We start from the raw sequence: 13,078 nt of genomic DNA, 5'->3' as shown, positions 1-13,078 counted from the left end.
ATCTTTTTTTGTAATGAAAAACCATAACATCCCCGAGCAGTGATGCGTACTGCACAGGAAACTGTTTTAGGATGATGTTGATTTATTTCTGGCCCTTCAGGCAGTGAAAGATATGTCTATTATAGAAGAGTCTGAGAGTAAATTTTTGCAAAACAATAGCACTATTTCTCTGTGGGTGTGTGAACTCATTTCAGGGAATGACTCTCTGTTGATAGTGCGTTAGCTTCACAAGCTTGACTCTAAACCAGAGATGACAATGGTGCGAAATCACCTTTCACCATTTCATATTTGCCCAGTCAGACCAGTCCGTTTCAATTGATATTAGTTTTCTAACTTTATTTCATCCTATTACTCTGAACATAAACCTGTAAAAAAAAAAAAGATATATATATATATATATATATATATATATATATATATATATATATATATATATATATATATTAATGTAGGGTATGTGACAAAATTGCGATCCTCATATCGCATCCTCAGTTTTCTATTTTTCATCAATTAATAGAAGCAGTCAAATAAATATGAACTCTCTTTTTATGTCGAAAATTATTTAAAGAATCAGACTACAACAATGTATAATATAAATACTGCCTATTTCCAATACCAGTGTCTGTGTAACACTCCTCAGAACATTAACATTACAAAAACAAAACGTAAATAAGGTTTTCACATAGGAACTCTAAGACAGGGCACTTCCTGGATGTTTGTGACATTTTACACTGCATGAATTAGTCCAGTGGCTTGTGGACTTTTCATTACTCATTGATCTTGTGCAAAGCTTTGCCCTCTGTGAAACACAGAGAACAGACGAGAGGAGAGGAACTAGCACGACGGTATGACAGGAAAACACAGGAAAGACTCACACTGAGCTGCAGTGAAACAAGGGCACATAAGGGAATAAGTGCAGTGTGTACCCGTACATACCTAGTGACAAGGGAACAGGATGTCAAGTTAGGGAATAATATTCTGTGAATTTAAAGAGTGTTTATACTGTGTTCAATATTTAACTTCCTGGTACCTATTCTAATATTCCAATATTTGACTGTAAATTGGGAAGAATAGCGCTGTATGCTGCGGGGCATAATCTATTCTGAAGCAGTACAGAATAATAGTGGAAAGATTGCAATTGAGTTGTACATTTGGAAATGTATTTTAATATCTGTGCCACATTACATAATCATTTTCAAAAGTTAAACTAATCAGGACACCAAGGCTAACACAGACCACGGCTGACCCTGTAGAATTAGTGCTTGGATGTTGAGGTTGTGATGTGGATCTGCGGGTTAAAGATTTCCTTCCGGGCATTGGGGTTTAATGGTATGTAACTTACTTATTTGCAAGTATTTCATCAGGTGGCCGTATTATACATTTATAACTTCACTTCAATGTTGTTCAAACTGTAATAGAAATGTTCTTTCTGTAAGAAGAGATGGGTCTACATTGTTATTAAAGATATGCATGAGCTTGAACATTTTAGATTTGCCATTGGTGGAGGAAGTAGCACGGATCCAACACTTCACTGAGAAATTAACAAGAACATTCTCAAGGCATGAGCATGTCGGGTTTACTGCTTTCTAAGTGCTTTTTGAAATCACGGTGACATTGTGTCTGGTGGCAGAATTAATCTGACATGAATTACAATTGGAATGGGAGCCACAGGCGTGCTGCTGGACAGATATTAGAGTCAGGGAGGCAGTTTTCCAGGTGCATGTAATAGTACCATAGACTCAAAACCCCCAACACACACACACACACACACACACACACACACACACACACACACACACACACACACATAACAAACAGTCCAATGGCCAGCAGCTAACAGGTGTATTTGGAGTTAATGGCCCGAGAGGAGCCGAGCTAGTGGTATTCCAAAGAGCTCAGATTATCCTCCCTCACGCGCAGCTGTGGGCCACGTCTGCTTGTCGTGATAAAATTCAAAGTCCAATGAGCGAGTGTACCTTATCATTCTGCGTCTGAGGTAGAATGATTACTTTAAAAGTAACACTTGGTCCATTTCTAAGGCCTTTTAATGTTGCAAACAGATGATATCAAACTAGTTTTTCAAGTCCTTCACACAAAACTTCAAGTAGCTAGTTTTTCAATCATATATTCACGTAAGATTTGCTCATCAGATAAACCAGGCTATTTGTTTCTGCCATTATGAATCCACAGCAGGTGAATTATTTGTAAGTCAAATTATTGTCTTAGTTGCACAAAGATGTTGCAAAGGCCGGATTTTTTTCAGCATAAATAAAACATGTAATACAGAGACACAGTGGGGAAAATGCTTCAAGTCACAGTTACGCTTGTGATACAGAGCTGGTGCAGACATCCGCATTGATTGAAATGAGAGTGTATCTGGTCAAGTGAAAGACATGTCTGATACGCTTGTAGTAGATCAGCCAATTGTGGGTTGTGTTCATTCAATCAAACCTTACAGCAGTGGTTGTTGCAGACAAACCTGGTGGAGGTCCGCACTCTACTGAGTACACGTTTCTAGTTTTCACCTCTTTTCACAGAAGTAACTTCGAAAAATGATCCTGGCAAAAACCTGTTTCACAGATACCCAAAGAAATAATGAAGAAACTTAGAAATAGTATCCTGGCAAAACTTTTTTTTCTTCAACACTGTATGTAGATAATAATTTAGACCGACTTTAAAAATGGATCAATAGATTTTTTTTCTCACTTGCCTCTCAATGTTACATTGTGCTTTTTAATTTAATATTTTAATAAATATCTTTTCAGCTCAGTCTTCTGGTCAAAGCAGTATGAACCAGATGAAGCCGTTTCACATCTCTTTCCAGTCCTTGTTTTGTTTGCTTAGTGCATGCTAGCTGCTTCAGCACACGGATATCCATGCAGTAAAAGCTGCAAGCACGTCAGTGCACGATGTGTGAGGCAATGTTTACTGATGTGGCAGGTGCATTTGTGAGGTCAGAATGCTTTAGAGGCGTGAGTCTGACTCTGCCTCTTGCTCCATACACCAATAAAAGAGCTTAATGACGCATTGATGTCCTTGGCTTGTCAACAAACCGCTGCCTCTTAGCCAATATCACATGTCTTTGGATTACCATTTGTTTCAAGGCCACAGCAGAAATGGTTGTGTTCCGTACATGTTTTTGTATTTAGTGAACTTGTTGCTCTGGATTGACATTGCACCAAATGCTTGCCCATTTCTGAGGAGGAAAAGTAAAAGAAATGTACCATGATATGTGAAACATCTAATGCTTCAGCAAATTGTTGCAGAATATGATGCAGAATATCACAAACTGGATAAGTTAAGATTTGACTTCATGGAAAGGAGAGTATGATGGAGAAGTGTTATTCATAAGACAGCACTGATTTATCACACCAATAAAGACAACAGGATGAGAAATATAGATAGATAGATAGACTTTATTTCAGACTCGGGGTCCATACAGACAGATACATAAAAAGACAGACACAAACAATAAAAGTACATAGGCCTAGCAATGCCTTACAAAGAGACAGCTGTACCAATGTTGCCACAGCTGGGACTGGTAGCTTGTGGTGCTAAACCTTATGTTGGTTAAAACAAGTATGATCCCATTTACAGAGTCATTCAGTCTACAGATGAATTTGTACATGAGATTTCTTAAAACTATTTGGAAAGTGTTGACTCGTGCAGCCACAAACATTTCACTGGCACTACTCTACCTCAGTCTCTTTAAAAGTATTCTCATGGCGTCATTGTACGCTACTTGAAGTCTCTAAACTCTTTTTTTTGTAGTTTGACCACAAGTGTGCAGTGTAGAGTGGAGTACAATATGCTCTGAACAGAGACATCTTCACTCCATCTGTACACAGACCAAACTTGCGTGAGAGACTGTTTGCTTGTGCATACATCATACGACATTAACTGGAAATGTCGTTATCGTCAGTCATGTGTTCTGTTAAAAAATGACCAAGATATTTGACTTCACTACAGACACCAAGATTATTGTCAGACAATTTGAAGTCAGGGAAGTTTAGACATTTGTCCTCTTTAGTTCTACAGATCAGGATAGCACTCTTACTGGCGTTGTATTTGATGTCATGTTCCACACCGTACACAGTACATATAGTGAGGAGCTGCTGAAGACCAGCGCTAGAAGGACTAAAGATCACCAGATCATCTGCAGACATGATGTGATTAACCAGAGTATTACCCATCATGCACCAGTATTACAGGCTTTCAGTTGCTTGGACAGATCATCAATATACAGATTAAACAGAACTTGTCTGACACCATTGCTAACCCCAAATGGGGCTGACACACTTTTACCCCATTTTACTTGCATACTCTGGTGCGCATACCAGTAAGCATAGTAAATATAGTTTACTGTTCATAACAAATGATAAGCCCAATGTCATTGCTTTTATAAACCAAAGAAATAGTGAATGTGGAAAACAGTTACGTTTGCCTGGAATCAGCTTGTAATAAAAAGTGGATCACAATAATAAAAACATCGAATCACTCTGTTCTACCAAGTTTTCAATTGTCTCCCCCTTGTGGCATGAGTCATCTGCAGCCATCCGTTTATTATCCCTTTATTATCCCTTTCTTTTCTTTTTTTACAGCAAACATGCCAGATGTGATGTATTGGTTGACACACTGGCTCAAACAATGTGTTCTGTCCCTCAAACATACAAAGGGCATTAGTTAAGGGGTATTGTTGAGTTGTTTGCTTTATGTCCATTTAAGATCCACTGCTACTTCCTGTAAATGCCATTCAGAGTGGGCAAACCCACTTGTAAACAACTTTTCCAGATGCACCACAGTAAGCCTTATTCTGTTATTGTTTTGGAAGCAGATGTCTTAGATCCTGACTTCAAAAAATAAAGCCCAAACAGAATCTCAGGAAGCTCCTGTAATGAAGCAGGGCATTCTCTCAGAAGTGAGCCCCACCTGAAGATCACGGCATGCAATATTGTTTAACAAGTTTGAAAGTTACAACTCCATGCTTGAGTGAGATATGTCTCGAGCTGGTGTGATGTATGACTTAATTGCGCTTATTTACACTCGCTTCAATCTTACAAGCCAATGAAACATGCGGCTATAATCTCAGAAATCTCCAACACCCTTTCCTCTCGGAGGCCAATGGCTCAACGTAGTGCTTTAAGTGACGTTAGCGAGCAGAATATATCATGCACCCACTGAGCCAGGAGTGAACATCCCTTTGCACCCTACTGTGCATGGTCTACTTTCTACATGCGCCCAGGTTTCAGAGCATACTGTATGTGTTAGCGCCACACTGCTCTCGTGATGGCATTACGAGTCTACACCGACACCGTGGGTTGAGAGACAGAGTTTAAAAAGCAGATAAAGAACAATTTGTAAGAAATTAAATAATAAATTAGAAGTTACATGAAAAACTGTATACAGTGTATACATATACTGAGGTCAATTCTGAAAATATTTCTGCAAAAGAAGTAAAGTAGTGCAACTCCAGCAGAGAATACATGGTGGATATATGTATTGCACAATAACAGCAAAATAATATTGTTACAGTGACATCAGTAAAATGATGCAATGTAAAATAGAGTTGTGAGTTGAGGTCACCTGAGACCACAAGGCTGTATGATGTTCACTGGAGTCGTATTGAATTATAAAATGACATGTCTGCAGACTCAATTTTCCATCTTCTGCCTCATGACTCTGAGCTGGGCCTGACATTATATTAATCCCCTTCAATATTTTTGAAGCTTTTCTCAGGCCATATCTAACCTAGAGCGTCATTATTTTTCATATTTTCCATGTGTAATCTTTCTTACTTTCACTCTATTTCCATGACAGCTTACACTCACCACAAAGAACCCGGACTTCTCTCAGCCTTGTCATCTTAATTTGTTCTCATCATGGCAAAAGGAAGCTTTCTATACTCCCTTCTACTTTGGCATTCAAGTCGAGGCTTCTACTGCTGCAGCCTTCTGTACTTTTAATCCGTCATCGGAAAACTTCAAGTCAGACCTCATGCTGTTTACCCGTTCACCTGAATTCTCAATGCCTCACATGCAAGTTACATCTCCAGCAGCCCTATATTTGGACTTTGTAACTCTTTTGATGACCCTATTAATTCAATTTGTAAATCGCACCCTAGTTTGACACTATACTTGTGTCCGGTTTCAGAGGCTCCTCCTCCCCAAATGAGACTCTAAAGTGATCCCCACAGAGATCAACACTGAGTCTTCAGGTGTTCCTCATCCACTCCTAAAATCACGCACTTTTAGGTCTATCGCCAGGAATTTGCCCTTAAAAACAGACAGATTTGTAATGATGGAAATTGGCAAATTGTGTACCAGATTAATCATGAACACCAATATATTTTCTTCAGTGAGGACCCAGATTAACAACACATCAATGCTTTTCCATGATTTTGTTACTGTATGTATTTACCAGTGACTCACCACCTCAGCTTGAATACTTGCTAAACATGCATGGTCACCTATTAATTGTGGACTTTGCGAGTTGATGGAGAACATCACGTATTCCATTAATTAATGTAGCAGCATACCGTGTATTGTGGGATATAGGGAAAGTAAACATTGCACAGGTTGTGCGCTCCAATGTCAGACTGTACAGTATTCCTCTGCGACATTAAGGAATCCTTGAAATGGGACAGACCTTGCCAAGTTGTTATGACATTTAGTCTAGAACTGCAGACAATAACATCTTGCACATTGTGTACATCTTCCATCATATACGCACTACACACGAACTTAGGAAGTCCAAACTCCTAACACAAAGATGACTTGACTTCAGTCTTACCAATCAAATGGTCCCAGTGAACCGTCTCTGGCAAAGCCCCATTAAAGCTTTGCAGCACTGATTGTCTCTTTTCACTTTATTCCACAGCTACGACTTCCACAAAATGGACTCATCAATCAAATATGTATTTGCTGCTGAGCAATGTTCTGTCTCAAACAAACTTTCCAATTTTCAGTGCCGACTTTGTTTCATTGATGTGATTGCATTTGTTATTTTGTTGTTATTGTTGTTTTCATACTGTATCCTGATTCATTCCTCACATGCTGGCTCATTTCATTTGGCTCACCAAAAATACAAGTGAGGAAGTGAGGTTATGAAATGTTTTCCATCCAAATTCACAAGTCACATCGTTCGATTTAATGGATCATGATTGTTCTTTTTTCTTGTCCGTTTAATTTCCAGTCAGCGCTAAATCTTCAGTTTTTAAGTCACTGTTTTTAAATTCCACTAGATCTGCCATTTTTCCGAAACCCAAAGCCACAAAAGGGGCAGCAACTCTCTGGCGTGGGTATAGAGAAGGACCAGAGGCCTTTTCCCGCAGGGTTGGCAGCTGCTGGGAATTGAAAGAGCTGCACAGTAGCAGACACATCTCACTTTTCAGTACTCCTGACGTACTGTTTGTATTGGTGTCACTGTGTTTAATAAATCATGTAATCCAGCATTTTCTTGAATTTTTTCTTGAAGATGTGTTAAAAGATCAGTGTTTGACTTTTGTACTTATTAATGGCCATGATCTACAAAGTGTTTGGTTTACATATCTTACAGTATGCTGTATATCATTTCTCTACCACACGATTTTGAAATTTAGGCAGCCGAATGACGGGCAATTCATATTTTAAATAGAGATTAATACAAATCCTACTTCTGTAGTTTTTGATATACTCTTATTTCCTGTAATAAATCATCTGTCAAGTTTGATTAATTTACAAAATACATTTCTACGTTATGCTACGTTCCTGTATCTTGGTTTTCATAGTGTTCAAATTCTTGAGTAATTATGGTAAATCATCAATTAAATACTCATCTTAATGATAAATGATAATCACCTTAATTTTAGTCCCCGAAATCCAATGCAGCATGGTAACACACATGGGAAGAAGGAAGAAATGTGTTCAGAGGGGAATTGCTGGAATGTAGCACGTGGACATTAACATGGGCGTTGCGCAACATGGCCATTAGAATTTAACAGCGTATGTTTGTTTTTTCACCATGTCTATAACAGGTAATTGTTACATTGTCACTTTTTTTCTTTCTTTACAATAACCCGATGACCATCAGTCCAATATCATAACTATTTTGAACTGAATCCTCGGTACCTCATCAAGGTTTCCCCAAAGCTTATCAAGCAACCGAGTCATAGTCGACGATGTCTTCTGATATGGGCAATAAGAAACACATGTTGACAGCAGAGTGTGCGAACATAACATGTGTGCAGAGATTTCTCTTGCTGCCTCTCCTGAAAACAACAAACTCATCCTCCCATTTGTAATCGGTAGATCAGATGGTGTTGCCTTGATGACGACACACTGTTAAACCCATTTAATTTGAAATCCTGGTTTAGTATAACGGTTAGCAAATCCTCTTTTTTGTTCTCATTTAATGCAATGAAAGAGAAACCATGTTTGCATCAAGCACTTCCCTCACAAAATATTTTCAATCATGATATTTCCCTGTGACCTTAAATATTTAGCTCTGGGTATTGCCTCTCAGTGGGAGGTTATGAATGAGCATCTGTCTATTAAATAGCTGTTTACTTGTCGAGCACCAAGCACATGTTCATGATCTGAAGAGGGTTGTGGCTCCGAGCTGCAGAGCATGACTGTGGGTACTGATGAATGGCTCACATCGCTCCCTTGTGGCGGTGATGGGTAAGACTGTTTCCTGTTCTCACTGAACCGGGCACAGATATAACAAGGGCTAGAGTGCTGTAGAGCTGGCCATTCCCCTTCTTACCAGTGATGATGTTGGAGCTTTCAATTTCTGCTGCATTTTTTTCTCGCAATATTTACATTTTCGGAGTTTCATTTTGATTTTTAAAGTAGATTTGTTTTCTCTCGACCATAACCCTGCTAATTCCTCGCATTCTGGTTTTGGAGAATTTTCCCAGGTGTACTCCTCATTTTAGATCATAGTTTTACTGTTTTGAAAGTCCAGATTGTAGATTTCTGCATCTACTTTCTTTGGCGCCAACATTTTTGTCACATATTTCATATTACAGGTGGAAATATTTTCAAGCGTCTTCAGTTTTTAGAAAGCTTGGGAGATTGATGTTCAAGAAATCCTTGTTTATCACTTAAGTAACATGTTCTGAGCCTCATCATACCTCACCCTTCGTCTTGACACCTGTGAGGACACAAGGAAGACTTTTTCACTTAAAACCCTGTGACTGTTTCAGCCATTGCATGATTGCACAAGCCTGACGCATCTGCAGAGGACACGACTGCGGCAATGGAGAGTATTTCAAATGAAAGTGACTTTTGGCAATCTAACGAATCCTGGCGGAACTCAAGTGTGGTTAACGGCACACGTTGGTTGAATCAGACAAACCCTCTTAAGCGGAATGAAGAAGTGGCGAAGGTGGAGGTGGCCGTTCTCGCACTGGTGCTGTTTCTGGCGCTGATGGGGAACCTGTGCGTCCTGCTGGCCATCCACACCACCAAGCACAGCCAGTCTCGCATGTATTACTTCATGAAGCACCTGAGCATCGCCGATCTAGTTGTGGCGATATTTCAAGTTCTCCCTCAACTTATCTGGGACATTACATTTCGGTTCTATGGACCAGACATTTTGTGCAGGTTGGTGAAATACCTGCAGGTCGTCGGAATGTTCGCCTCCACCTACATGTTGGTGTTGATGTCTGTAGACAGGTGTTTGGCAATTTGTCAGCCTCTTCGTTCGTTGCACAGGAGAAAAGACCGTTTCTATGTCATATGTTCCTGGGTCCTGAGTCTGGTCTTCAGCATCCCGCAGATGTTCATTTTCTCCCTGATCGAGGTTGGCTCGACCGGATCAAGAGTGTATGACTGCTGGGGCGACTTCGTGAAGCCTTGGGGAGCCAAAGCTTACATCACATGGATCAGTCTCACTATATATATCATTCCAGTGGCGATACTGAGCATTTGCTACGGGTTGATAAGCTTCAAAATATGGCAAAACTTTAAACTGAAAACTAGGCGCGAGCAGTGTATAAGCCTGACGCCCAAAACCTCCAAATGCAACACACTGGCCCGCGTGAGCAGCGTTAAGCTCATCTCCAAGGCGAAGATAACTACAGTGAAAATGACTTTTGTGATCGTCATGGCTTATATCGTCTGCTGGACCCCCTTTTTCTCTGTTCAGATGTGGTCTGCGTGGGATCCAGCTGCGCCCAGTGAGGGTAGGTTGCATTTTAAAGTTGAATATTGTACCGAGTGCGACTGAAACACTTACAAAATCATAATTTTCCATTATTTTGCACATTTGTCGTATGTTGCCACGTGGAAATGAATGGAGATTTGATTGGTAACTGTCGCATCCCTCCAGCTGTGCGCATCAGTGCTCTTTACGCACGAGGATGCCATGGTTTGCTTATCAAGTTGGCGCAAACTAAGACAACAAAAACACCTGTTTACGATTCATTTATTGTGTTTTACTCATTGAGGTGGGTCTGGCACAGGGGGTATGGCTGACTCAGAGCTGGATCCTGTTGTTTGGGTAAATGTAACGCAGCCCGAGTGCAGCAGGCTACGGATGACGGAGTTTAGTGACGGCTGAAGCTCTGACCGACCACTGACTATTTCAAAAGTCTGTTAAAATCACAAGTGCTTGGACTTGCTTTTACGACCGTGTATGTGACATTTCACTATTACTGACATTTATCAATTTTAATGGAAAAAATGTATAATATTAAAATAATAATCGGTCTTACTCACAACGAGTTACTTGTTCATCTAATGTTCTGATGCAGTTTGTTTACATCAGGAATGGAGGAAAACAGACCGATATTTAGTTTTTCTAATACGTCAAAATGATTAGATGATCCATGGTACGTTCGTTGTGTGGTAAGAAAAACAGTCATATGGCCTTTAAAGTGCAAAATCTGTTCACATCATTTTCCTCTGACATCACGCTGCAGAGACCGGTTAATCATTAATCAAATTAGTGTGCGCCAACACGCGCCAAGCAGCTTTTATTTGCACCTGTAGGGAACATTGAAGTGCGTCGTTGACATTTAGCCACAATAGGACACGAAGCAGCCATCTAATGTATGTGGTCCCTCTATCCATCGATCTGCTTCGTAATGGCCACACCCATATAACAACAGAACGTTTAATATGCCAACTCAACTTCACATTTGTACTGTGCCTCTGTGTTCCTTCCATGATTTAATTACATTAGCGTGTACGTGAAAAGCACAATTCAAGTAGCATTGTAGAAAGTAAATATGTGTTTGATATGAAAGGGGCTTTATGTGATTTAAGAGCATTTGTGAACTGGAAAAGTGAAGAGTAAATTTAATGAGAGCTATTCATATGAAGACTGGAGAATAATATGTCTGCATTTCCTCAAAGACGATACAAATGTAGTTTTTCCAAGCGTTTTCCATCCCTTATAAGTTGACTGCTTAGTATTTCCTCACACAAAAAGAAAGAAGAGAAACATCTTATGCAAAAACAGACTACAATTAAATAAACCACAGCTAAAATAAGACTAAAAAATGTTTCCCCTGGCTGACTGATTGTGCGTCACTGTCATTCTCCTCAAGCTGCATTTTTCACACACTCTATTTACACGTTGGAGTGAAACAGTTGCACAATGTCATCCTGTTCTTCAACACTGAGGAGGTATATTTGGCTCTGATGCTGCGCCTCACAAGTTATATTCAGTTACAGTTGCCAGAAAAAGAGCAACAAAGGGCTCGAGCCTGTGAATGAAAAAGAAAGTGATTAATTAATTTTCTGTTGCAGAGCATTGCTCAGTAGGGAGGAGGCTGATGGCTGTCCTCCACGTGAACAGTGCTCAGAAAGGCCAGAATTGGCAGTGACACTGACAGTGTTCGTACAAAAGATAGGCTGGAGTGTCACCTGTGTGTGTGCAGATAAAGTGTCCATTAGAGTGAGCAAAGTGAGCCAAGATCCACAGCTTAAAGAAAGGCTTCCTATGGAAAGAACCTATACATTGCAAACATGTGTTTCAGACACTCATGATTTAAACAAAGCAGTTTCAGAAAACACCGGATTATTAAGTGTCATTTTGTGGCTGTAGTTCATTTAATTGTAGTTAATGTTGTCAATTTGGAAGAGACACCAGGTTGTAATAATGCGTTTTAAATTTTGAGTTGTGGTGCAAATGAATCAGGGTCTGTACCATTTAAAAACAGTTTGTGTTGTAGTAAAACAAAATAAATAGCAGCCAGCAAGGAACATACTGAACATACTGAACAAACGCAATATTCATTATTAATGGGAAATCATTGCCTATATGGGGTAGCCTGCTGACTTATAGCAAATATTTAGATTGCAGCTAATCTCAAACAAAAGATTGGTGATATTACATAATTCAATCCATATAATCACCTCTTTTATTCTACTATGTATCCATAACATGTTGTATGAAACTTGAGTAAAACAAAACACTGTGAGAGGACTAAAGTCAAGGTTGTTTTTCCATGGCGCCATTATGGAAAATAAAAAATCTATTAAAGACATATTTTCAATTTTCACCGTGAAACAAGTTGACGTTTCAACAAAAGAGAAGGATTACTACTTAAAGCTCACTGTCTGATTTTGAAGGGCCACTCTCAGTAGAAACAGAAAGTGCAAGTATAGCATGCAGACTCCCACTTTTTCTCCAGCCTGGTGCCCCATTACCAAAGTAATTATGTCTTCTTCAGTAAATGGTTCGGTAATTCCATGAGACAATCAAAACATAATGCATCGTTTTTTTCCAAGTTCATATCGTTTGACGTTTTGGAAAATATGGTTATTGGCTTTTCGGGTCAAGATTTAGATGAGAATGTATATATGACTCAGTTTTTTGCATCTCTCTTAATGTGCTTACACAGAAATAAAAATAGCATCATGTGTTCCACCTCATTTGCTCTCCACAGTGACTGTTTGCCTGCATGCAACCAAACCGTTCAAACACGAATAGGTCCACACTATGAGGACTACCAATAGAAACAAGAACGCTTCCGATGCTGAGATGAAATGAAACACAACGAGATGAAAGGAGATGGGTGTTGCGCAAGCCAATGTAAACCCTATACTATAAAGTGCTCTTTGACCATGTGAAATTATTAAAACTGATC

At 39.5% G+C, this 13,078-nt stretch overlaps 1 protein-coding gene across 1 annotated transcript in view; it reads left to right on the top strand.

Annotated features, from left to right (window-relative positions):
- Nucleotides 1–9,237: 9,237 nt before the first annotated feature.
- Nucleotides 9,238–13,078, top strand: part of oxtra (oxytocin receptor a) — a gene marked incomplete at its 5' end in the record, with an annotated part of 9,670 nt that continues 5,829 nt past the window's right edge. Inside the window, one exon of the mRNA XM_079265435.1 lies at nucleotides 9,238–10,165. Coding sequence (XP_079121561.1) covers nucleotides 9,238–10,165 — 928 coding nt within the window. The remainder of the gene's footprint in view (nucleotides 10,166–13,078) is intronic.

This window comes from Melanostigma gelatinosum, assembly GCF_949748355.1.
Source record: "Melanostigma gelatinosum genome assembly, chromosome: 3".
Taxonomy (NCBI): domain Eukaryota; kingdom Metazoa; phylum Chordata; class Actinopteri; order Perciformes; family Zoarcidae; genus Melanostigma; species Melanostigma gelatinosum.
Note: the sequence above shows the minus strand (reverse complement) of the source record. Positions and strands in the feature narration are given on the sequence as shown.